We start from the raw sequence: 25,642 nt of genomic DNA, 5'->3' as shown, positions 1-25,642 counted from the left end.
TCGGAGCCTTCCTGGGCAGCCCAAGTGCATTGGATTTTCCTGTGACTAATTCCTAAAGTTGGCTGTGACACTTTGTAGTGAGATTTTTATTTTTCCTTTTAATTTATTCCTCTCCGTCTTTTTTTGTCATGTAGGTCCATAAGACTGACGTTACAGTTGTTGTGTTCTTCATCATGCCAGCAAAGACAAACAATTTCAACGTGGAAACCCTGAAAGGACAAGCAGTCAGAAAGCAGCTCTGGTAATTCCCATTCTCTCCAAGGGCTTGATACAGTGAATTCAGGACACATGCAAAAGTTTCAGCTGAAGAATTATGCCCTTTCTTTTTACTCTGCTAAAACTGAGGGTTGTGGGTAACTAGAATGTATTTCAGGGATGAAAGAGATGAGAAAGAGAAATAAGGGTAATTATTTCTCCTTTTTTTTTTGGTTTTTTTTTTTAGTGTCCGTGGTTCTTTTTAGTAAACTTCCCTTGCCATTATTTGTAACACGTTAGCAAGTAGTATTTGCTTTGCAACAACAAAGTCAAATGTTCCAGAAAATCCACTTCTCTGGATGTATTCTGACTGTTCCTGGTATTCCCTTTGGATGTGCCGTAGAGCTCCCACAAAATAAGGACTCGCTGCTAATCTATCACAGAAAGCTTCTCTGTAGGAAAAAGAAATTAATTACACGTCCTCTTCTATGTAGAAGTATGGAAATCGTGCTGTCTGATGCAGCAGAATAACAGTTGATAATAATTGTCTGTAATTTTGTGTACAGCCTACAATGAGCAGTGAGGCTTATAACTATAAAGGGAAAATTGACACAGGCCTTCTCAGTTTAAAAGTTTTAATTTTACAGCTTTCCAAAAGCAAAAAAAAAGAAAAGAAAAATCAAAGCAGGAGCAGACTTCTTCACCTCACTTTAGCTGCTGTGTGATTTTATGTAGGGAAAGGCAAATATTGTGAGGTACTTCTGAACTAAGCGATGTGCGAAAAACTGAAGCTTCGAATTCATGAACAAAATCAGTGGTGGGTTGTCAGGGATAAATTTTGTTTAAAAAACAAAGGTGAAAAATGCCATTGCACTCAACATATTTACAGATTAATTCTCTGAGCAGGGGAATGGAAGCAGGCACCTTATCAGGGGGCTACAGCAGTTAAACTCTGCTGCAGAAGTAAGGAAGCTGGTCTTAAAACTGAGGGACTAAACCCCACAAGGCCTGCTTTTATGCCTGTGTCTCACTGTGTTTAAAGTCTTTGTGATGCCAGTTCTGTATTTATAAAATGATAGAAGTCTGGTTTAGAGATCTGTAGACGAAAGGCACTGTGTAAGAGAAAGATACTGATTTTCTTGTTATCTCGTTAACTGCCTCCAGCAGATGATCTCTGTCTCAGTTCCTGGGTATCTGTAACGAAGTTGAATTCGATGGCTAACAGATACTAAACATCCACAAAAACAGTGATAGAAATAGTTTAACAGGGGTCATTGAAGTAATTTGGCTTTTGCCATATCTGGGAAAGGAGGCAGATATGAGAAATGTCTCTGCTCTCTAGATTATCTCTGGAGTCATCACACAGCAACTTCTTGGGACTTACAGGGAATATTCTGCCTGGTTACCACTCTGGAAACAGGTACCACAAATGTAGAGGTTGGAAATAATTGTCCAGCTCTGGCTTCCCAAAAATAATGTGTCTGAGCTTGAGCTGCCTTCACTGCCAGTGGAGAGTGATGGTTCAGTCTAAAGGATGTTTCATCCTGTATCACTTCTGGAAGGGCCTAAGATGGGTGAAAGGAATGATGCTCTGAAATGGACTGTTACCCTGTGAGGACATGGGGAGGATCTTTGCAACCAGCTTAAAATCTAGATAGTTGAATGGGATAACATAAGTTACCAGAGTTTCTAGTGAGAACTACACAGGAATTGAAGGAATATAATGTGAGTGCAGTGAGAAACAGCCGTGCTTGCAACAAGTGCTTTTGGCCTCTGCTTTGTCTTTGATATACAGTATGTGAAGTTTGAATATAATACAACAGATACACATTAAATAAATAATGTATGGGTGTTAGAAAAGTTTAAATTACATGAAATATGCAGAGTGTTGTATCTCTACTACATGGTTATTTCTCTGGTACTCAGCAGTGCAAGGCACAATGGTAACAGTAAAGGTAAAACTACAATGTAAAATCATGCAAAAATCTGCTGCTTCCAGCTATCCTTCCCACTGTGCTCCATGAAAAGCAAAAGACCCTCTGCATCATCATATGCAGCATTATCATGGTCATAATCTGGAGCTCCAGGATAAAATCACCTGGCTACAGTATTACATAATAGCATTAGAAGATTTTTAAGGATGCCACAGAAATGAAATACCAGAAGAGGCTGGCACTTATAAAGGAGTAGATGATGGCTGATCTGGGATATAAAATTCCTCTACTTCTGCAAAAGCAATCTATCCCATCTGGGTTAAGTTTTGGATATTGTGCATGGCACGAGTCTAAGAAAATATGGTCATGGGGGGGAGGAGTTTGGTAGGATTTGGATCAGTGTGGTTTGACATTTAGCTGCTTTACAACTCACCCAAAATTAACTCATCAACTATTGTGCCATGTGATTTGGGAGAGAGCAACTAAAAGCAGGTATGTGGATTCTCAGCTTGGTAAAGCTCAAGATTTCACTTAACAAGGTTTGTCTTAGCCCAAAGTATACATAGAAATCAGAAAGGCAGAAAAAGTTCCAGGAAGTGGGTGTTTTACTCAAATTCAGAGTGCTTTTGCTGTTTTGACAACAGAACTTCCAGTTATATTTTCAAGTTATGTATTTTCAAGTTATATTTTCAAGTTATATACTAGGGGCAGAATAATATAACTTACTCTTTGCACTTAGAACAGTGGTTCACTGGAGTTCTTTCTTAGTTAAAAATAAAACATTTGTCTGGCACAGGCTTTATTATTAGCTTAAAACTTGGCCTGAGCTTTTTAGGGAGTTTTTTTGTTTTGCAAACTAATTATGACCAACTGCCTTTCAGTCTAACACTTGTTTTCAAAAGCCTTTGAGATGGGAAATAAGGCAGAGAGAGGAAACTTCTTTAAAAATTCCTTGTATCCTTTTATTAGTTAAATTGGAAATCTCTCAGTCTTGATTAATGTCCAATATTAATGATTGTGTTTCAATATGTAGGGTCATATATATGGTCTCTTTTTCATAGCTGACATGGAAATGTGGCCCACTGATCAGAGCACAGTTTAATTTCTCACAGCAGGAATCTCTTTTATGCTTTGTCCTGGATTCCCCTGTTTTATGCATGTATTTATTTATCTTCCTAGGGACACTGCCCAGTTCGTGAAAGAAAAATTTGGAAAGAAGCTCTACAATGCCCTGCTAAAGTGAGTGTATGGGTTACTTTGCTCTGCCTTGCAGAGCCACGTATTCAGGTGGTTTACCTGTGGTGTTTCTGTGCTTCTACTCTTTGTGGAGGAAATTTTGACATCCATAGGAAGGATGTGGGACCACATACAGCAAATCGCAAATCACAGAGGAAAAAAATAAACATATTAGCATCTTGTGGTGTAAAGAGTCTTAAGAGACATTTGGGATGTCTAGGTAATATAAAGGCTTATCCACTGTCAAAAATGAGCTACCTCAGCTTAAAAAAGCATAAAGTAATATTTATTAGTGGTTTAGTCATATTGTTTCAAAAGGCAGTTGGAAGTGAATGACCCAAAGCACAAGTGAGATGACTGGAACTTCAGCAAAAACAAGCTGTGTCTGAAAAACAGAGGAAAAAAAAAAGAATTGCTTAGCTTTTTTGGAAGCTAATTGACAGGTCAGCAAGTGTATGGAAGAACAAAATATAGGAGATAGAGAAGGGCCATGAAGAAAAAGGAAAAGTAAAGATTCATGTTGATATCAGACCTTGTTTGCTGTTTCTTTGTTTTCTTTATCCTGTTAACAAATCATTTGGTAAAACAGGCTTTGTGTTGATTTCACAGAGGAGAAATTCCAGACTTGAACAAGATTCTTGACCGAGATGATATAACAATTATGAAAAGAGCCATCTATTCAACTGAGGTCAGAAAATATATTAATTACAGAAATATCTAGTACAGATGATAAATGTGGTGATATACAGGGGTTGTGTGTGATGTATAGTGATATGAGTGCATTGGGAAGATGTTTTCAGCAAATATACCTCTCATTGGTAACATTTAAAGATCAACTCTGGCTGTTTTTAATGCCAGTATGACCTAAACTAATTATTTTGGGAAATTAATGGATCACATGCAGGACACCAAAATTCCTAATTCTTTTCTTCTGCAGTAAACGTAAATATTTTGTTGTTCTTGAAGCCTGGATCTAGTAAATAGGTAAAATCAAACTCTTAAGGAGATACAATACATTGACTAAAAACCTTCAAAATTAAACAGTAGGCCTTTCTAAAAGTTAGTACAAATACGTGTATTTGGAGGTAAATGAAGCAAATCCAGATTTTATGGTCTCATTTGTGGCTTTAATTATATGGAAGACGACATTATGTGATCATTCTTTCTTACCTTAAAATGCAAATGTCACATCAATGACAAAATCTCCCACTGTCTTCCACTAACCTTAGAAAACGGGAACACAACTGTAACAGAAAATTGTGACAGAACTGTTTGCCAAGAGTTTTTTCTGGCTTATGGATTTCTTCTTCTGTCTTTAGAGACACTGTCTGCCTCCAGTGACCACCCACAACATGATTGATGACGGCAACGACCCAATCCTCAACACCATCCGGCGCATCGGCCTCTTCAACAACCGCACAGACAGAGTGAAGGTACAGCCTGTCCTTTTCATTTTAGATGTAAAATGGAATTTCTTTGAACAGTCCCAATCTGGATCAGTCTGCTTCCTGTACTGAGTGAAGAGTTTCTACTCCTGAAATCAAGAAAGTGCCACAGGTTGTTTGCATCTGGATGTAAAACTCTGTCACGGATTAATTTGCTTAAAACTAGAGGTCCAAAGTTTGAGCACAGACGTTTCTGGAGTATTGATTCATCTCTTAGGAACAGCCCCCTGATACTTAGCATTTGCTGTAGAAAATAACCAGGGCTTCAATCCTGAGAAGAAATAATTCTTGTTTTGGTTGAAACTAAAGGTATGTAAATAAATTCTTTCCTTATTTCCATGTTTACCTTGTCAAACCACAGAAATGATCAGCTCCTGCTCTCACAAGTTCTCCCAAAGTTTTTTTTGGTCTGGCAATCTTTTTGTTAACTATCTCAACGTCTGTCTAGTCCAAGTAGAACCTAAAATTGCCAATTATTCTTCTTCCAAACCTTCTTTTTAAAGTCATATCCCAAGTATCTCTGACAATGACATATCACCTGTTCTCAGTGTTTTGCCTTTTTAAACCCATGACAATAACTGAGTAAGTATTTTCTCCAACTTCCTAGTTGCTTCTCCTTGGCTTAGCATATTCTCTGCTAAGTGTGTGTCTCCAATGAATTCTGGGATCATAACATGGTAATAATGTACTACATCTAACGAAAGCAGGGTGGAAAGATGCACTGTATATAAATGTTGTAAAAAAATCCCCAGAACTAGAACTAGACAACTGCTTGAAAATTAGAAAGCAGATAGTACATAACACTGCAGACACCTCTTCCTGATTCTCAGCAGACTTGGTTCTCTTGCATATGTCAAGTTTGTAGAAAACTGTTGTTACCACTGGAAAATTACCTGCTGCATGAACAGGCTTAATTCTTAATGAGCTGAATGTCATGGACAAAAAAAGCTTCAAACAGAAAGTAATTTTGGGAGGTGTATGACATATCCACCCAGACACAGCTGGCATGTGAAAAATACCCTCAGCAATGCCAGTGGAATCATTGGGTTCAACTAAACTTGCAAAATGAGCCTACAGCCTGTTTACTGGCTGAGTACCTTCATTATTTAGTCAAGTGAGTAGCATGACTATATTATTAAGAAGGGATAAAAGCATAGCCTTGGCATGGAGGGGTGGCTGCAGTATGTTCATGCAGGGAAATAAGCCCAGGGAAGTTTAAACCATTCCTGCACACTTTTTCCTCCCAAAGCTGACTGGACAGATCATACAAGGCAGTTCTCTGCGTACCAGTGGAAATGGGACAGTGACCCCAAAGCCCTGCAGAGTCATGCAGACAAATTAGCTTTAGTCCTGAGAGTGGGCCATCAGCCTAGGTTAATTAGCTTTGTCTTTCAGCAAGATTAGTTGACCTAGGCACAGGAGTGTGGTGATGAAGCTATAATATGTCTGGTTCCAAAATTCTCTCTGTTCTTGGGAGACATCTGTTGACTGTGGGAATCATTCCTTTATTTCAGTGCGTTCTGTGGAGCTCACAAATGCTTTATCTGCCTGAGGCCTCTTCTTAGCAAGACATCCCAAATCACAGAATCACTGAATGGTTTGGGTTGGAAGGGACCTTAAAGATCATCTCATTCCAACCCTGCTGCCATGGGCAGGGACACCTTCCACTAGCCCAGGTTGCTCAGAGCCCCATCCAACCTGGCCTTGGACACTTCCAGGGATGGGGCAGCCACAGCTTCTCTGAGCAACCTGTGCCAGGGCCTCACCACTCTCACAGGGAAGAATTTCTTCTTAATATTTAATCTACACCTACTCTCTGTCAGTTTGAAGCCATTCTCCCTTGTCCTGTCACTCCAGGCCCTTGTAAATACTCTCCCTTGGTACACCAGACCAAGACAACCTATATGGTCTTGCTAAATGCCACAGCTTTAGGCATAATTCTGTATGCACATGGTCTCTCTTGATGAAGAATAATAAAGCTGAAATGTTAAGTGTTTGAATAAAGCTGAAATGTTAAGTATTCTCCTGTTCAGAAAAAAAGGATTCATTATCCATACTATTTCCAGGACAAGAATGCACACAGGCAGGATACATTTCAGTGTGGGAAGTGGATTAGATAACAGATGAATGGTCAGAGGAGGTGTTGTCCAGACACTTAGGAAAAGAACAGAGTGAATAAATTGCTTAAGCTTATTGATAATTAACATGTACCCACAATGGTTTTCTTTTACCTCTAATGCAAGTTTTGAATATCCAGGTGATCCTACATCCAGAGTTTCTTTCTTCAACAAGCCCGTTGCTGCCCCTGGACTATGAGGAGTTTGTCAGAGGCTGCAACCTTGGTGTATTCCCATCTTACTACGAGCCCTGGGGTTACACTCCAGGTAGGCAACCTGTACCCTTAACTAGTACAGAAAGATGAACACCCATTCTGTTGATGTAGAATAGCTTTGCAGCCAGTTTCCTCTGGAGGGCTGCAAAAACTCTTGAGGCTCTGTTTTCTCTGCAGTGCAAAGGTCTTACTGCTGGAAAAATTTGGGGGCTGGGTGGTATAAAGTGTCATCCACTGACTGACAACTACTCGCATTTGTCCTTTGTTTTCTGTGAATTTAGAACAAGAAATAATTTCTATAACTTAATTCTTAACTTGATTCCAGGATTTTAAAAGAAGATTTACGGGAATGTAACTGTTGAAAAAAGCAGGGCAAGAAATCTGATGCTACGAGCTGACCCAGTTCAGTGGGTTTAATTCAAGATAAGAGTTAAGTTTGAGAGAATTGTGTAACACCATAGCTAAGTTATTTACCACAAACACACGCAGTGGTATTGAATCTCATGGAATTAAGTGGAAATTTCTAAAAATACAGAGAGCATATAGATTCTGACTTGAAATTTGGCCCCCATTCAAAAAAAGGCACTGAACACCTAATGAAATCAGTGCAAACTATGAACTTGAGTACCTGTGAAGATCAAAGCCTGCATGTCCATGTTTTTCATGTCCTCCAAAATACTTTCTGTAGTCTTGGTACACATCTGAAGTTGGGGTACCCCTCTTAAGAGCATTTGTTTTAAGCCAATGAATCAGAATAGAAATTCTGCAAGTTTTGTTGTTCTCCAGAGCTCTCTCTCTCCGAATGACAGAGCTATTCAGTTCCAAGATAGCCCTCTTGCATGCCAGCAATTTCTCATCCTGTTCTAATCTCAGCTAAGGTATAAAGTAAATGTGACAGCCAGGGATGATTTCTGACCTGGATAAAAGTTCAACTGCTCCTTGGCAGTTTTGAGGAAAACTGTGGTTTACACTAGTCAAAAGAGTTGTTCTCTTTCCTTTACTAATGCAAAAGCAATTATCTTTGCTGATACCCATTTAAATCTCCCAGAAACAAAGAGTGATTTTTTTTTTAAGGTAGGTTTATAAGTATTTTATAGACATGTTTTATTGTCATATCAATGAAGGCCCCATAGATGGCTTTCTGCATTTCAAAGACTGGAGTGTTTACTTGATCTGTGTGCTGGCTTAGGTTAGGCTTAACTTCTTCTGCAAAAACTCTTTAAGTCTGAGGGAACAGTTATCCTTACTCATGACTGTGACAGAAATAGCTACAAAATATGCATATATTTTCTGATCTTACAAAATTAACTCCACATCTACTGTGAATGCAGTCCTGAGTTAGTGGTGGGGTTTGTTGGTTGGGGTTTTTTTCTTGCTACAGGGACCAGTTTACAAACAGTGAGTATCAAAACCAAAGTTTGATATGATCCTGGTCCTAAGAGAATCAGCTTTGTAAAGATTAGTGAACAACTAATGAACATAGGTGTACATCAGGCTTCAATTGAAAAGTCAAACAGTCCAGGCCATGTACTGGGGTTCTCTGTTTCAACACTGCATGCCCAGAAAGTTTTCAGTTTAGCTGTCTGGGAAACTCAGAGATATATTTGCAAACACAGTGTGAAATGTTGTGTTTAAATTTCTTTTTCTCTCTTTTTTTTTTTACTTTTTCTCCAAATCCACAACACAGCGTTATAGTTTTCACTTGACATTTTCAGAGCAGCTCTAGTGCTTTGGGATCTTCTTTCTGCCTGTTTATTTTTCCTTTTATTTTCTCTCTCAAGGTGAAACCTCTCCAAGTTTTTAGCTCTGAAACACTTTTTGTCTGTTTCTTTTGGCAGCTGAATGTACTGTGATGGGCATTCCCAGCGTGACCACAAACCTCTCTGGATTTGGCTGTTTCATGCAGGAACATGTTTCTGACCCAACAGCTTACGGTAAAATTTTTGTAACATCATATCAAATCATCCCCTCTGAGTTAGGGAAACAAAAAGCACAACAACCATGTTTTCACTCCTCAATTTGGTGCTTTCACTAATGCAATGGAGTTCATATTTACAGCTTTCAATATCTTGTTATGTTGAACGAGCCTTTCCAGCTTTTGTATTTATCCAAACCCTTTCCAGGTTTTTTCTCTCTTGTCTCCCTTTAACCTTTTGTCTTTATCCTTCCAAACTCCCCACTGCTCATACTGGTGTAGGGTCTCCCAGCATTTCCCTTTAATGCCTCTGGTTGCTCTATAACACTCTGAGCCCTTCAAAAGGAGCAGTGAAAGGTAGCTGAGGTCTAGTACCATCTTCTTCCTAACACCCTGGTGTAAGGAAGGTGCTAAAAATAAAGTATTAATCTTAACAAACTATATAGAGGCAAAGCTTACCTCTGCCCTCTCTGCCAGAATTGTCTCTTGACTGATGTATGTGAGTTCAGTGTCTCTATGGAAACACTTGTATTTCTACAGAAAACACAGTGTCTCTCCTACAGGCTGATTCTGACCATCCACACTTCAAAATTCTACAGCAAACTAGGAAAACACTGGATTATGTGGGGTTTTTTTTTTGATCAGTCATTATTTTAAAAATCATGGGAGATAAAAAATGGTGTGTCTTTATCCAGAAACTCGAATCCTTTTGGACATACTAACACAGCAACAACAAAGCCTCTGAGATTCGAAGCATTTGCTGAATTTCAGGTAAAGAAAATGAAAATTAAAAAAAAATAGTTCTCTTCAGCTTTCCATTCCATCAGAATAGTAACAAATGTTATACAGTTGTAGCTGTGTTTTAACATTAAAAGGAGTGTATAATACATGTGATGCTTGTAAGACTACGTGGAAGAAGGTAGGTTGGAAATGTGAGAGGTCAGATCCCATTTTTAATTCCACTCATGCCCACCTTTTCTGTGTCCCTCAGGTATCTACATAGTGGACAGGAGGTTCCGCTCCCCGGACGAGTCGTGCAACCAGCTGACCCAGTTCCTGTATGGATTTTGTCAGCAGTCCCTTCGCCAGAGGATCATCCAGAGGAACCGAACCGAGAGGCTCTCGGACCTCCTGGACTGGAGATACCTCGGCAGGGTGTGTGAAACTGTGTAACACAAGTGTTAAAAACTCCAGACTCATGGTCTGTTCAACAATCTTCCATGGTCCTGAAGTGCACGGACTTCCTGGGGAGGGGCAGAGGAAGGGCAGGGACTGAGCTCTGCTCTGGGGGACCAGGGACAGGACCCAGGGAATGGCTGGAGCTGTGTCAGGGCAGGGTCAGGTTGGATCTCAGGAAAAGATTCTTCCCCCAGAGGGTGGTTGGGCACTGACCAGGCTCCCCAGGGAAGTGAGCACAGCACCAAGGCTGCCAGAGCTCCAGGAGGGTTTGGATGATCCTCTGGGGCTCAGAGTGTGACTCTGGGGATGGTCCTGTACAGGGCCAGGAGTTGGACTCAATGATCCTTGTGGGTGCCTTCCAACTCAGCACATCCTTTGATTCTGTGAGACAGCCCTGCCCTGAAAAGCACCTCCCAAAGGTGCTAAAGGCAAAGCCTGCCCTGACATTCCAGTGTAGTGCTTCCATGCTCTGGTGGCAAGGAGAGACATGACTTTACTGAATAGGTTAGAACAGCAGCCAGTCACACCAAGCTCTTCCTGGTGCTAAAGACAATGTAAAAATCTGGTGACACTGGCAGCACGTACACTGAGTAGTCATGTGGACACTTCCAAAAATCCTACCGGTTCTTCTTAAGATGCTTCTGGACCCTGTGACTCCTCAACACTCCTAAACTACCTCTGTGCCTTAAAAGACAAAGTAGCGGTTTTAATTTGGCACAGAAAGCACTGCAGGACCACCTGCTAAGAAGACAGCAGCAAGGCAGTATTCTCAAGGCCACAGGAGTAAAGAAGTGGATGGACATATGTCAGTTTTGTAACTCTTTTGGACCTTTTCCTGCTCTGATACGTGTGTGTGAGAACCTTAGTGTTTATGTGGTTCCACACAGCATGAGGCCCTGATACAATGAGCTATTTGTTCTGTGCATGTGCTGCAAACTCAGGAGTATAGTGGATCTATAAATATTTTTGCCAAATTCTTGAAAGCCAGGCATAAGTACACTCATAAATATTATTTTTCTGTAACTGTTACACGTGCTTCCTGTGCAAGGATGAGTCCAAAGTTTATGTGTATACATGTGCACACTGAAAGATGTCAATTTTCCTGGTTAAAAGAGAGCCAGTTCTATCTTGAGGGATAAAGAATACCTGTCCCTCAGTAAGAACTACACGGACCGAGACAAGTCCTAGTTTCCATCTTCATGCATCTTAATCTTACAGGAACCTTATTCACCTTCTGTTCCAGACTTTTTTGCTGTGAATCTAACATGGATGGCTCACTCTTTCACAACAATGTGTTCATTACAGGCAGCAGTATCAGCTGGACTCTGCTTAGCTGAACAGATGTTTAGACTTTGTTCAGCATCATCTTCTAGAAGATACTCATTTTATGATCCTTTTCCCCCCTGCTTAAATCTACCCAAGACTTCCTTGACTTGTGAAGGCTTCTCTTTTGTGTTGCAGTATTACATGCATGCCCGACACCTGGCCCTCAGCAGAACATTCCCAGATAAATTTGAGATGGAACCAAGTGCTCCACCAAAGGTAAGATCTGCTTTTGAGTTCATTTTAGCTGCCTCACAAGGAGGGAGAGAAAGAGTGTGTGTGTGTGTGTTTGGCAGAAAGAGGGAGAAGAGAATCAGCCAGTTTTGGGTTAACTGAAGGGAAATAGGAACTCGTAGTTAATTACAGACCCAGTCTCCAGTCAGGAGTGATAAAGGAACAGCTCTTCAGATGATTTAGAGTGACCTGGATGGGATTATGACACTTTGGACCAACTGAGGGACTGGCCCTTGAAATTCCTCTTTTAAGAGTGGCAGCTTCTAATGTTGCTTCTGATAAATGTCATGGGGACGTTCTGCACAAACCAAAGAGAAAAGGCAAGGATATTCTAGGGAATGTGAGGCAAAGCATTGCCTTCATCTAAACATGGTATGTTGTCTGGAACTGCAAGGGGTCAGTTTAAAGGCAGACCTTCAAGCAGTTCTTGCCTAGTATGTGGTAGCACCAATTTGAGAAGGGAGGCTGCTCAGAACCACTGTAAGAACAATGTTATTTGAAACCAAACCTCTAGAGAGCAACTCTTTTTTTTTTAATAAGAAGGAGAAAGGAGACTCAGACCTAAACCCCTTGGTTGGTTCTGGTTTTGCAGATGCTGATATTACAACTAGAAAACTGTTTGGAAATTTCAGACTGAGTCCTGACTGAATTTCAGTGACCGTATTCTGACTATAGAGTACAGAAGGATTTTGAGTTGTGCCGATGGTTTTAAGGCTCAATTAAGTTTGTCATATCTTGCAAAAAGCAGTGCTGGAAGAGCAGCATATTATTTATGGCATAAGCTAAAGATCTGTGCCATACAAGCCTGTACTCACTGACAGAGGAGGACTGAGGGGATTTGGGTTTAAGGGAGCTTAATCTTAGAGTGCAGAGCATCCCTGTTCCCTTTGAAGCGTTGATAGCCTTAAATTTCTGTGCACAACCAATTGGGGAACACTGTGTTAACACGTCCAACTTGTCTCTCTCTCTGCCAGACGGAAGGTTTCAGGTACCCCAGGCCTTCCTCAGTGCCACCATCACCTTCTGTCTCTCAGCATTCCAGCCCCCAGCACAGCGAAGCCGAAGATGAAGATGAGGATGAAAGATACGATGAGGATGAGGAGGCCGAGAGGGACAGGCAAAACATCAAGTCTCCCTTTTCCCTTGGAGCGTTGCCACAAGGAAAAAAGAAGCAGCACGGGGAATACAGGAACTGAATTCATTGCTCCCACTCTGGCAGGGTGTCTCTCCATCCATTCAACAGTTCCTCCTGTAGGCTTGGCAAGCTTTGCGTTAAGGACAGTATGATATAATTAGGAGAATCTTAAATGTTAATTAAGCTACACTGTTGGAAAGCCTAATATTATTTCACCTTGAAAGTAGTTTAAATTACAATTTTCCTGTGCCCCCTTGAGGTAGAAGAGATTTCTCAAGCTTAATAAATCTAGAGAATGCAACAGTCCCCTCAGGAGCTTTTACAAACTGCAGATCATACCTTTGTCTACATAATCACTGCATTAATCATAGTCTACACAGGTAGCTCCATTTTGGGTATCCCAAATGAATGAATTCCTGCTTCATTTATGTTTCCTCTTTTCCCCTCCTAAACTAAAATGAACTTTAAACCAGAGCTCAAAAAATTAGAGGGAAAAAAGTGTTACACTGGAGAAATATTGAAAGTGTTAAAAAAGAAACACTGAAAAGAAAATGGTCTTTCTTTTTCCTTATGCTGTTTATTGCAAGCTTACATAATTTAAAAGATTTTTTTACAGCACACAGAAGTGTCTTGATCCAGTGGTAAAAGTCTTATGCAGTGGGCATTTTGAATTTTAGAGAAGTCATCTTTCTGCAGCAATTTAGACCCACAATAAACAGCAGACCATTTATTTTCTGATTCCTCTGGTATGTCTCTTTTGTTGTTTTCATCTTGTTTTAGATTCTAAGTTTGTTAACAAACTGGTTTGGGAGGAAATTAATGTGGCTTGGCTAAAGTGAATGGCAAAACTTCCTTAAGTAACACCTTCCCCTGCAGACAAACCTCCAGGCCACAGGGTGATGTGGCAACATTCAAAGATAAGTAACAATTGCCCCGTTAGTCCACGATTTATTTCACTTCTAGAAGAGATCTAAACTAAAAAATAATGCTAAAAGAACCCACAGACGGATTTTGAAATGCACCTGAAATTTGTGGGAATAATTTAACCTCAAAACAAGAACTGGACATTTCGTTTGCCTTACAGAAAGCTTTTCAGTTCCTAGAGATGCAGTTCCTGAAAATGCTCTTCAGAAGCAGATCTTGACATGAAGATGTTAGGAAGGAGATTCCTCTTTTGTTTTAGAAGGTGCCATCAAGAATTTCTCATGCTGTTCAAGAAAAGACATTTCCAGGAGTTGATTCAGCCTGTTCTTCAGCAGGTAGGAGGATGTAACCTTTAGAGGTACCTTCACTGCTGATTCCAGAGGGAGCCTAGATGTCCAACTTTGACTAGACACCTCCCTTTCAAACACTTAACCGTCATTTGATGACATGTTTCTTATTTTAGGCCATATAGAATAAAAGTGACAATGTGCCTATTTGTATTTTTGGCCACCTAAAATCAGTTTAAAAATTGGGCTTTCATTCTTAAGCTGGTTTGGATACTCAAAAGAATAACTATTCTCAGAAGTAGGCTCAGGCTTTCATGGCGAAATTATTTCAATTTAAAAGGAGTCACTATTTTTTAGCCATTTAAAAATAATTAAAACTATGAGTACGTTTTCATATGAAAGTGGTGAAAGCAAAGATGTTGCCAATATTTTTCTTCATAAAGTTTACTAGATGGAGAACTGCAGTTTGTGAGCTTCTTCCACAAAGTGCTTTTAATCAGGGTTCCCTTGCAGAGTCAAAGAAGGTGATGGCTGAGAGTCCCAACGAAAGAACATTTAAAGGGCATATTGATTGAAAGTTAATGTTCTCTTAAAAAAATAAGTCCAGAAATCTGGCATTATTGCTTGTGTTTCAGAGCACTGCTGTACAGCAGAAAAGCTGTGAGTATTTCAACACACTCACATGCCTTGAGCACCCACCTGGTGTCAGAAAGGGCAATAGAAGGGTTTTTGAGATATGATTAATATGAATGCTTTGCCCATTCCTCTCAGAAATGGCCCTGCAGTGGCCAAAGTGACTCCAGCGCCTCAAGCTTGATGCTTATGTTAGTTCTACCTTGAATGCCAGGACTAAGCCATTAGTAGCAAGGCAATTTATCCACAGCAGAACATCTCTGCCTCTTGAATTTATAGTGTTGGAGGGAGTGACTTTTCATTCAGTCATGGTGACAGATTGCCTGAATTAAATGCCACACATTTCTAGCAGTTACTGACATCTGACAAGCTTGGTAGCAGCTCTCTCTTACATAAGTGATTTTCTTCCAGAAGGAAAGTACTGGGGGTTTCACAAACAGCTCACCAACAAGGCAGAATGTTTATTCTGATTCTTGATAGCTGTAAAGAATTGTTTAAGCTACAGAGCTTAGATCAGGAGCACACCCAAAAATCAGTCAGCTGGGAATGTGGTGAGTACAGTTTCTGTATTGCTGGGGCATTTAGAGGCATGTGAGTTTCGAGATACTAAAAAAAACAAAGGATGGATAAACCTTCACTTTTCACCTTTCTAGTGGAAGGGGCCCCTGCCCACAGCAGGGCATTTGGAACTAGATGACCTTTAAGGTCCCTTCCAACCCAGGGCATTCTGTGATTCTATTTTGTGATTCTATAATACTTTTTATCTGAGCACTGTCTGATGAGACTTTAAAATATGCTGCAAAATAACTTAGATGCACCTGAGATGGTGCAACTATGCTTGAAACAAAGTGCAGTTACATTATTGAAAGGATTTTGGTGGATACCATTGACCTTCAGGTGAAGTTCATCATGAATGTATTCTGTCACACAACATACACTGCTATTGAGAGATATATTGGTGCTTAAAAATGAACAAACTTGGGCATTTTGATTCCTCCAGTTATGTTTCCCCATAAAATGATACAGATTATAAACAATTAATGAAAGTGCCTCTAACCCCATGATAGAAATGAATTCCTCTGTTCCTTCAGCTGCCTTTTTTTGTGTTGAGGAGAAGCAGAATTATAGTTAGTGTGAGTTAACCAAGTTAATTATCAGTGTCCTGAGAAAGACTGGAGGGAAGCAGTGTTCAAAGATGAAGAGCATGACTGGGGTTAGAGGTTGAACAAATGAAACATAGTTGCTTGGACACAAAAATCATGTGGCTACTTTTTAATTACCATGAGAACTACAGAGGGCTTTCCAGTAAGAGCACAAAATGACATGAATAATGTGAGATACATCCTTATCAGCATGGAATGATAATTAACAGAGTTATGTACAATTCCAGTTCTGCAACTCAAAAAGCAAGAACAAAAAAGCACAATAACTATGCAGTCACTAATGAGGCCCTGATAATGTAAATCCCCATAGTGTCTTCGTGTGGTGGGACTTGCTCAATAGAATTATTCACATTTCTGCGTGTGTGTAACTGGGGCAGTAGGTGCTGCTGCCTATTCCCTGTGGTGACTGATACCTGCAGCAAAAAATAGTTGGATTCTTTTAATGTCTCACTGAATTTATTGACCACCAGCAGCTCACAGGGCCAGCAGTGAAATGGTAAAAGAATCTGTCCTTATGAAAGTTAAAAAAGCTTCAATATACAGCTGGGTGGAAGGTGACAAAAAGTTTCCTAATAACAACTGAAAACCCGTTTTTAATGAAGTAGTTGTCCAAAAAGACAGTTTCAACCATCTCTCCATGTATTTTCGTGCATTTTAAATTTTTGGTGTGACATAGAAAAAGATCTAAGGAAAGCAGAACTTTACAAATGCTTTCCCTTATCTCAACTTGTACCTTTTAATCCCTTTGCATTCAGAATTTTGCAATGCAAATATATGTCACCCTTTGTGAACTTAAGTGAGAATGAATGAAACACTCTGCTTACACAAGTTATGCTTTCAGGGTCGATGCAATACAAATGCTAAAGAAATTTGAAATATTTCACCAGTTTGATAGATTGTCTGTCAAGTAGCCAGGATGATCACTATTTTCTTCTTCAACTGTAAAGAAAAAACACAGTGGGGGAAACATAAGTTGTGGATAAAGGTAAGTTCAGTCAGGCAAAGTTTTCAGGAGATAGATGTGCCTCAAGCGCAGACCCAGTGTAATGTGACTTCTTAGCTAAGAGGGGCAGACATCTCTAGAAATGATGATGTCTTCTCTCATTTTAAATGTAGGAATTTTTCTGTTTGCTGAAGAGCAAAGATACAAACCCTGTCCAGAGGGGTATCTTAGTATAAGGCAAAAATTTTTCATGCAGAAGAAAATAACGTATTTGTTCTTTATTTACACGTTGCCCTCAGTCAAGAGGATTCTAAAATCAACTGAAAATTATCCTCTGAAAGTGCATGGCTTGCCCAGGTTTGAATTATCTTATTATTCCCTACTCAATGATGGTAATGTTATTGTACATAGTATTTTTTTCAAACAGGCTGCCAGTTCTGCTGAGCTCTCTCAGATATGTCACCTTTTTCCTCAGGAGGTTGTTGCTGTCTACCCTCTCTTTGGAACAACAGCAGCATTCAGGAAAATACCACTAAAATTTATAAAAACCCACCTGCAGAGGATTTTCTCTTTTTGCTGGCATACAAATGACACTTTCACTGTTTTATCTTTAGAGCTGCTCATATATTTTGTCCAAAGCACAATGCTAATTTTTAAGTTTGCCTCTCTCTCTTTGCAAAATGCCACTGATTTTTTTTTTTTTTTGTTAGTATAGTTAGGCCAGGACAGGGGAAAAGAGCTGAACATGGACGCTCAGCACTGTATGAGATACAGTGGGAGATTTTAGGATGTGGCAAAGACAGGAGTGGTTCCAACACATCTGTCCATACACCAGGTAAGTTCTGGGAGGTGTTTCTCACACCCTCTTTGCATTTCAGGAAAGGTGTCAAAGGTACAAAGTCACCTCATATTTTACTAGGGGTTTACTTCACATTTCCTAATTCAAGTAAAGCCTTTTTTTCCCCTGTCAGCATGTCAGCAATTGATAGTCTGAATAAGGAACTCTGAGCCAGGTGGCTTTTAGCCACCTTGTGTTCCTCCCTGTCCTGAACCAAAGAGGGGAAGAGCATAATTTGGGAAAACTCCTGGGCTTGTATGTGTTACTACAACCTTCCCAGCACCTGGGGCCAGAGCACAGCACAAACTCTCCACAGTCTCTATGGTGTATCCTCCTCTCTGTCCTCCCAAAAAAGTCTGTGTCCCTGGCAAGGTGAAAGGTATAAAGAGAGAGGACATGGACTTTGAGTCTCAGCCTGGTGAGCTGTATCTATTCATCAGACAACGAGGGGATAATGGCCTTGCAGGAAAGCTGATCTAGAGAGGAAAGGTGTTTTATACGGGGTGAGGGAGCTGGGGAACACAGGATAGGGGTCCTCATCCAAGGCAGTGCAATATGTATGAAGGAGATGAGGGAAGACAAGTTATTCAAGTCTGACTCAGCAGCTGGGTTTTGCTGAGGGGTGTTGTGGAAGGAGGATGTGTGTTCTGAGGTTAAGAAGTGAGAAGTAGAAGCACGTGGCTGGTGGTGAGGCTTCAGGGTCTGGAGAGTTAGACAATATTTCTGGGAGGCTGGGAACACGTGAATTATGGGATTTTTCAGGATGTTCCAGAGCTCTAAGTGTCACTGGGACCCCTTGTCAGCTGTGCCAGCAGCTGGGTTTTCAGGAGCCAGGTGTGAATCCCACACTTCCTTTGCTGGGGCTTTTGTGGATTCTTTAAAGCCTTTACACCAGGACACAAGATCCAATGGAGGAATGAAAATTTTAAAAGCAAACAACACTCTGCAGAAAAAGGAGCCCCAGAAAGGATTTGGCTTGGAAAATTCAATTCAAATTAGCCATTCCCAAATTATCCAAATTAGCCATTTAAACCAGCAAAAAATCTGAAAAGTAAATTAAAGGTAGAATATACAAAAATTTACCTGTTGTCATTTATGTGACTCTTATTCTAATCTGGGCAAATGTAACACAATGCACTCTGTAGAACACCATCTCAATCCAAACTAGATCAATTTACTAAGTTGTTAGTAAATGAAATGCTGAAAAACTCCTTTTTAAAAAGGTCAGAGTAAGACCAAACATGCATTTACCTTCTTTTGCTTTCTGTAAGGAACTAAGGAACAGTGCAGCAGCTTCAGAAAGAGATAAAGGATTTGTGTTTTGGCTTCGTGTTTCTAGAATGATAAAATCACAGATGCATGGTTTGTTAGCGTCTGAGGGCATTTCTTTCCTTTGTTCTTTGTTTTATTATTATTTATGTAACTAGAGACACAAGGACAAGAAAATACTGTTATCTCCTTCACTCTGTAACATTCTCTGCTGAGCCTGATAGATAACACAGAAGATATTAGCAATCTTTTTAGGAGGGAGGTTACTTCAAAGTCTCTTTTCTTTTTTTGTATGTTCCTTACCTTGCTACAAAAATCTGTTTCCTCCAAAAACATTGTCTAGCACAGGTTAATGTTGTCTAATTTTGTAATTTTTCAGTTCAGCACAATTAATAACTTGACTTGATTTTTTCCCAGTGGAAAAAGCAAGTCAAAAGTACTGATGAGAATCTCACTTAACAGCCAGGTCAGCCTGGAAATTATGTAAATAAAGTCACACAGGTGCACAAGAATGGAAAGCCGCTTTGTCATGGGCTTTTTGGAGAGAAGGAACTAACAAAAGGGGGTTTAATTGCTTCCTTGTATATGATTTCAGGAAAACAAATCCCACAGATTTCTCCCATAACCTGTGGAAAGGTCGATGTGTTACCTGCCCCTGTGCACGTGCACTTACCAAGCTGCAGCCTGTCATACAGATCCTTTCTCTGGCTCTCCTCTGGGATGAACCGACGTCCCTCTACAAAAGCAGTGGGAGAAGGGTTAAAAACAACCTCCCCAGCGTGTTGGAATTCCTGCTTTACAGTCCCTAAAGTGCTCATTTCAAAATACAGAATTACAGCACTACTTCTACAAGCATAAGGTGGGAGGTGTAAGTCCATCTCAGGGTCTTTCCAAATCAGGGTTAGCCCATCCTGGACCAGAACACTCAGAGACATCCTTTATTCCATAGAACTGGTGTTTCAGCACTTTTCTTTCTTGTACTAACCTGCTGTAGGAACTGTACATAGGGAGGAATTTACTATATTTTCCTCCCTCTTCCCCTCTCTATGGTCAAGAGCCTTCAATCTCTTTGCTGGACTACAAAGTATTGCCTTTTAAAGTGATATTTCTATTTAAAAAAGTGTAAAAAAACCACCCCAAACTAACAAAACAAAGTCACATTTCTTCCAATGCAGCAGTAAGAATAATGCAAAGCTTGGCATAGAAGTAACACAGTTCAGTTGAAATAATTAAAAAATAAAAACAAACAAAAAAGGGACAAATTCTTTCTTTTATGAATAGAAATTAACATCACAAGAACTTCTTTCAGTTATGTTTATGTTTGGAGCCTATATTTATTTTGTGTTGCCATTATTTGTGTTGTCTCCCTTTTGCATTTCTCTCAGGATTATGACCTTCATTTTTTTTCTAATTTCAAGGAAGCTATTTTTCTTGCTCTCTTAATACCTACCCTACCTAGTAGCTTTTAATTTTGAAACAACAATTCAGAGTATAATTTATTAAAAATATTAATATTTCCATAGAATTTTGTGGGTTTGAATCGAAGGAAAAAACTCTCTTTGGCTCTGAATTTTATCTTTATATTTTAATTGTATTTTAACTCTGGACTAACAGCAGAAGCTCAAAATGTCATTTACACCACCTTAACATCACAATATTGATCTAAGTTTCTCTTAGAAGAGGTTGTTTGTGGTCTTAATACCAACTCTGATGCAGAGATGCTTGAAACAAGAATGTATATTCTCCTACTGCTTAAGAAGCTGTTTTAATAAAGCCTGAATAGGAATAAAGGAATAATAATTATATCCAGTACATTTTAAGCCCCCTTTAAAATTATTTCAGGTAAGTAAACTGCTTTTCTAATAGGTTTTACAATGAAGTTTCAAACTCTGCATGTTTTCAGCACTTTCTTTCGCTTTTCTTTGTCCAACACTTGCTTTCTTCAGTTTGATTTCTTTATAAAATAATAATAATAATATTGCCAATGCCACTGTATCAGAGACAAGAAGAAATAACTCATTAGCACATCCCTGCAGCCCTGAGACCTTCTACCCCCACAGCATCCTCAGGATTTACTGCTTGTGTGGAGCCAACATCTCCTCGGAACGAAAAGAGCTCGGGACTTACGTGCACCCTTCAAATAGAGCATGGCCTGAGGAGTCCAGTTTCTCCTTTGGAAATGAGCCTTCACACAAAACAAAAAGAGAAAAGAGACATGTCAACATTGCATGGCATTGCTCATTAGAACAACTACTTAGTGGCACCAACCTCTGAGCTCCATGGATGAGGCAGGACCAGCCTGAGCAGCTCACCTGAGGGGCACTCCAGGAGAACACAACAAAGGATGCTGCCAGGAACAGTGCCAGCCCCGATGCTGTCAGTTTATGCAGCCCCTGTGCACAACAAAGAGCAAATGAGGCACAGGAAAAGACTTTCAGACCTGTAGATCCTCTCAGCTTCACATCTAAATGTGAGGGTGTTTCCCTTTGTTGCTGCCTTGCTACCAAACCCCCTCTTGCTCAGTGGGTATTTCAATGCACACTGGTCTGATCAGAGGATGGATGGTAAAACAAACATGCTTTATTCTCTTCAGTCAAACTCATTGTAAAGGTGAGAACTGCCATCAAGGCAAGTACCTTTTGTGCTCCTATTTGCAAAGACGTCAGATCCTCCAAAAATGAGAATAATGTACAAACTGAGGGGAAAGGTGATATAAAATCTACCTTGTTTTTACCAAACCTTAGACAACAAGCAAATGTGTCATTCCAAACAAACAAGCCAACCAACCAGCAGAACAAATCACTACTTCATCAAGTTCAAAAAGGAGTTTTTAATCTTATCATCCTATTAATATCAACCATGATTACACACATCATGAGACAGGTTTTTTTTGATTCTTGGAGCCTGTCCACTGGTGCAGCACATGCAAATGAAAGCACCGAGTGTGAACCCTCTGTGAATAAGTTTTATCTCTGCTTGTGCTCACAGACCATGTTGTTATTCATGTCTTGAGTACAGTGATGGGCAACAGAGAGCATCTAACACCATTTCATTCACAGTGGTTTATTTCATCCTGGTTATGTTCTTTTCTTAATGCAATTGTTTCAAGAACACTAAATAGATCTATGTATATGTTTGCCTCAGGTTATTTTTAAGGTAAAATCATTAAGCCCCTCTGCAGTTCCTAAATATTGCATTCACATGAAAAAACCATAAATTGCAAGCTGAATGTTTCCTACACACCAAAAAAAGTCTCTCTTACCTTCATACTTATCTCAGCAGCAAACCTTCAGTCTTCTTTTCTTGGGATAACGTGTCACAAGATCTCCTACGTGTTCAGGGGTCCCTTTTTAAACCTTTAGAGTGCAGGTGCCCTCCCCTTTCGTGGCAGGGCGGAGGAGTCTGAAGGGATCTCTTGTCAGCCCTGTAAATGGAGAAGTAGAAGGTCTGATGACTCCTGAGGGAAACCTGTAGTCTTGCAGGAAGTCATGACTGAAATGATTGAAAGATGGATGCACTTGGAGATGCACCCCATTAACCAGGTGAATACCTTCTGAATACATCAGCCTTGTGCATCTGCAATTCGTCACCTTCTCGCTGGATGATCAATAATCACAGACAGAGCAGATATTAATATGGATGATGAGTGTTTACTCAGGATAATCTAACTTATATCAGATTACCATCCATTGTGGGAGCTGGAAAAGTTGGTAAGTTACTCGCCAGTCATAACGTGCCAGCATCCAGAAAAGAAATGACTTATCCAGTGTGACTAGCTTGAGGTTATTCCTGGCGTACATTTCGAGGAAGCAGTCTTGTTTGATTCTCTAACCATCTCTTGCATCTATTTTTCTTACACACAAGCAAAAATACAAAGCTGAACTAAAAAAAAAAAGGACCAAACCCTGAATTCTTAATAGTCAGAAACACTTTTCTGTCTCATGTATTGGTTGGAGTAAAAGCCCAGACCATGGGATTGAATAGGTCAAACAGCGGAGCAGTAAACAGAAAAAAGGCAGGAAGCAGGAATCAGAGAAGCCACTTCCATAAGCTACTTCTGAGTGATGGTTGGACTCTCTGCTGTCATGGACAGTGGGTTTGGTCCTCGGGCAAAGAGCTTATCATGCTTGATGCCTGGCCTTGCTTGCTCCATCTGTCCTCCTGCCTTTTTTTCTCTGCAAAATAGGAGATGGAAGCAGAAGGGGAAGCAAAGCAAAGCAAAGAGGGAGCTAGAAACTGGCTGCTTAGAATTTTCCTGCAGCAGCCTCACAAACAGGGCCAGCCTGTGGCGTAACAAAAATTCAGGTGGGCCCATACATGTGACAAACACTTGCTCTGGATTCTGTGGAGCCTGAGGGAGGAGTGTGCACACAGGCACTGCCACAGCCTGCTCTGAGCTTTTCCCTGGCATGATGTGTCCTTGGACACTGCTCTGAAGAGCACTGTTAGTGGAGGTGCCATTGCTGTCCAGGTTTTGGGGGGATATCACTCTGTTCTCTGCTCATGGTTCATTGAATACACAGAATTAGCATTAGCTGCAGCTCACTTTGGTATAGACACAAGAAACAAGAAGGAAGTTCAGGTTTTGGTCTCAAGCAGCTCTTGTGATGGCTGGGAACTGCTGTTTTACCTCTATCCTTTTTAAAAGGCCATGCCATGATGCATCCTAGCCAGCAGTGAGGATTCTACTTGCATCTACTTCAGTGGAAAGTATACATTTTCCCTGCTCTTTTCCTCTTGCCCTGACAGATCAGAGACATTTCTTGATGGTGTTTAACCCTTAGCCTTAGAAGGGGACTGTGCATTGCATCCAGGAGACATTTAGCATGCAGGGACTTGGAAAAGGTAAAGCTACTCACCTATTCCCTTCTGGAGTGACTTTAGATCTTCTCTTTATGCACAGACCACAGGACCAGAATCAAAACATTCAGCTGAGCCTGTGAAAATTAACCCCCTGCCTTCGGTATCAGTCACTGTGGAGCATATTCTCTTCATGAGGTTTCTCCTTGTGATAGAAAAACCAGAATGTGTTTGTCACTGAAAACAAACACTGCTTTTCCTGCCACTGGAATGAGACAAGGCAATGCAAAACAAACTGTAAAGACAACCAGCTCAGCCCCTCCTGTTGGAACTGGGGAGAAGAGGAAGGGAATGGGAGACATGGAGAAAGTTTTATGTTGCTACCACACTGCAGAAAGCAACTTCAGCTTTTCTTATTTCTGACCACTTTATGAAATCTGAGGTGCCCTGAGTCAGTGTTGCCAGAGCTCTCTCTCTCTTCCAAACCTGGCTGTATTCCCATAATCCCACTGGCCTCCTTGTAGAGACTAGGGTTTGTTTGAGGCTTCCTGGAGGGATCCGGGAGCTGAACTGGACAAGTCCAAACCTGAACTGGGTTATGGTGGGGTCAGGTGACTGTCAGCTCAAGACCAAATGCAGGATCTTGACAGCATCATCTTAAATTAAATGGTTTTAGTGCTGTACCATCAGATGTTTCAGTGGCACCTCTGGAGGTGTCTGTGTGTCTTCATTGCCTTCAAACAGCATTTTGCACAGACAACATCAGGTGAAATGAACCCAACCCCAAGTTTCATTTCCATATTTTTTTTCAAAAGGTTTTTATTTTTACCTTAAATTCTCTGTGCCTTTTTGACTTAGGGCTCTATATTAATTTACTTTTACTTTGACCAGTGATTCCAAGTTGCTTTAGTGTTTCAAAAAGGAGAGTGCATTCACAAGACAAACGTGGATGTGTATGGGCATATGTGAGCTGGTACTCCTGGAAAATGAAGTGGCCTATAATTGGGTTATGGATCATAACACACTAAAAAGCTGCAGCACTTCAGGATGATGAGCTGTACATGAAACACTCATTGTCAGTGCTGCCATTTCTCAGCTGATTCACGTAGAGGAGGAAGTGGCTTTGGCATGTAATCAATACCCTGAGTGAGAGAAGTAGAGTGAAGCTTGTTATAGCCAGCACAACCCCTTATTAGAAAGAAAATAAACTATTCTTATTCCTAAAGACAATCTAAAGGGCAGGGAATGCATATCCTGACACTGCAAATGATAAAAAGCCGATTTCTGGTGTTGAAGTTCAGTGCTGAGGTGAGTGAAAAAGTTCCCATGTGGTGGAGTTTTGACTACTGGGGTCAAACCTGCATCACTGACTTGTGTCGTGACTGTGTTCTTTCCCAAATATTTCCCTAAAAATATAGGCTGCAGTCACTGGGCCTGTATATTTTTAACTGCTGGTAAGGGCACCAGTGATCCGTGGCTTGCCCTTGAGTAAGAGGTGTAGCTGTTGTGTGTGGGTGGCCAGGAGGTACGTCAGCAAATACAATATTCTGACGCTGCCAAGGTACAAATCTCCTGAAACTTATGACCTTTGTTTTGTGTTTATTCTCATTTCCTTTGTTCTTTCCTGCTAGTTTGTTAACTCTCTGGAAAGTAAGTCTTACTTCTGTCTGGCACCTGAGCAGCACCTAGAACAGGGGCTGTTGTGGCTTCTGCAAACAAACCACAGCATCTCAAAAGGCTGTGAAATATCATGGCAGAGTCTGCAAGGCAGGGAATTGCAAACAGAATTTTGCATTTAATTTGCAGTAAGGGGATTTAAGTTGCATAGGGGGGTGAGCTTTCTACCAATAGCACAGT

The 25,642-nt window shown here is 40.4% G+C and overlaps 2 protein-coding genes across 4 annotated transcripts in view; one reads left to right on the top strand and one right to left on the bottom strand.

Annotated features, from left to right (window-relative positions):
- The window catches only part of GYS2 (glycogen synthase 2), a 40,871-nt gene extending 27,503 nt beyond the window's left edge, over positions 1-13,368 (top strand). For both annotated transcript variants that reach the window (XM_027693529.1, XM_027693528.1), the window contains 9 exons: positions 135-241; positions 3,309-3,368; positions 3,975-4,053; positions 4,685-4,798; positions 7,068-7,194; positions 8,981-9,076; positions 10,049-10,212; positions 11,698-11,778; positions 12,768-13,368. In XM_027693529.1, the coding sequence (XP_027549330.1) occupies positions 135-241; positions 3,309-3,368; positions 3,975-4,053; positions 4,685-4,798; positions 7,068-7,194; positions 8,981-9,076; positions 10,049-10,212; positions 11,698-11,778; positions 12,768-12,989 (1,050 nt within the window). In that variant the 3' untranslated portion in view covers positions 12,990-13,368. The remainder of the gene's footprint in view (positions 1-134; positions 242-3,308; positions 3,369-3,974; positions 4,054-4,684; positions 4,799-7,067; positions 7,195-8,980; positions 9,077-10,048; positions 10,213-11,697; positions 11,779-12,767) is intronic.
- Positions 13,369-16,046: 2,678 nt separating this feature from the next.
- On the bottom strand, positions 16,047-22,301 carry SPX (spexin hormone). Of its 2 annotated transcripts, XM_027693532.1 has the most exons (6): positions 22,248-22,301; positions 21,298-21,378; positions 21,113-21,170; positions 19,659-19,721; positions 18,968-19,051; positions 16,047-16,874 (listed from the first exon to the last, which is right to left on the bottom strand). In XM_027693532.1, exons 1-6 carry the CDS (start codon positions 22,251-22,253, stop codon positions 16,816-16,818), a joined length of 351 nt encoding a protein of 116 aa, XP_027549333.1. In that variant the 5' UTR covers positions 22,254-22,301; the 3' UTR covers positions 16,047-16,815. The 2 variants fall into 2 exon arrangements, with proteins under 2 accessions (XP_027549333.1, XP_027549332.1); XM_027693531.1 differs by lacking the exon at positions 16,047-16,874 and having other exon boundaries at positions 18,642-19,051.
- Between the last annotated feature and the right edge of the window lie 3,341 nt (positions 22,302-25,642).

This window comes from Neopelma chrysocephalum, unplaced genomic scaffold (assembly GCF_003984885.1).
Source record: "Neopelma chrysocephalum unplaced genomic scaffold, ASM398488v2 Primary Assembly neopelma1_92, whole genome shotgun sequence".
Classification (NCBI taxonomy): domain Eukaryota; kingdom Metazoa; phylum Chordata; class Aves; order Passeriformes; family Pipridae; genus Neopelma; species Neopelma chrysocephalum.
The sequence above is the reverse complement of the archived record's forward strand: the minus strand, read 5'-3'. Positions and strand labels throughout refer to the sequence as shown.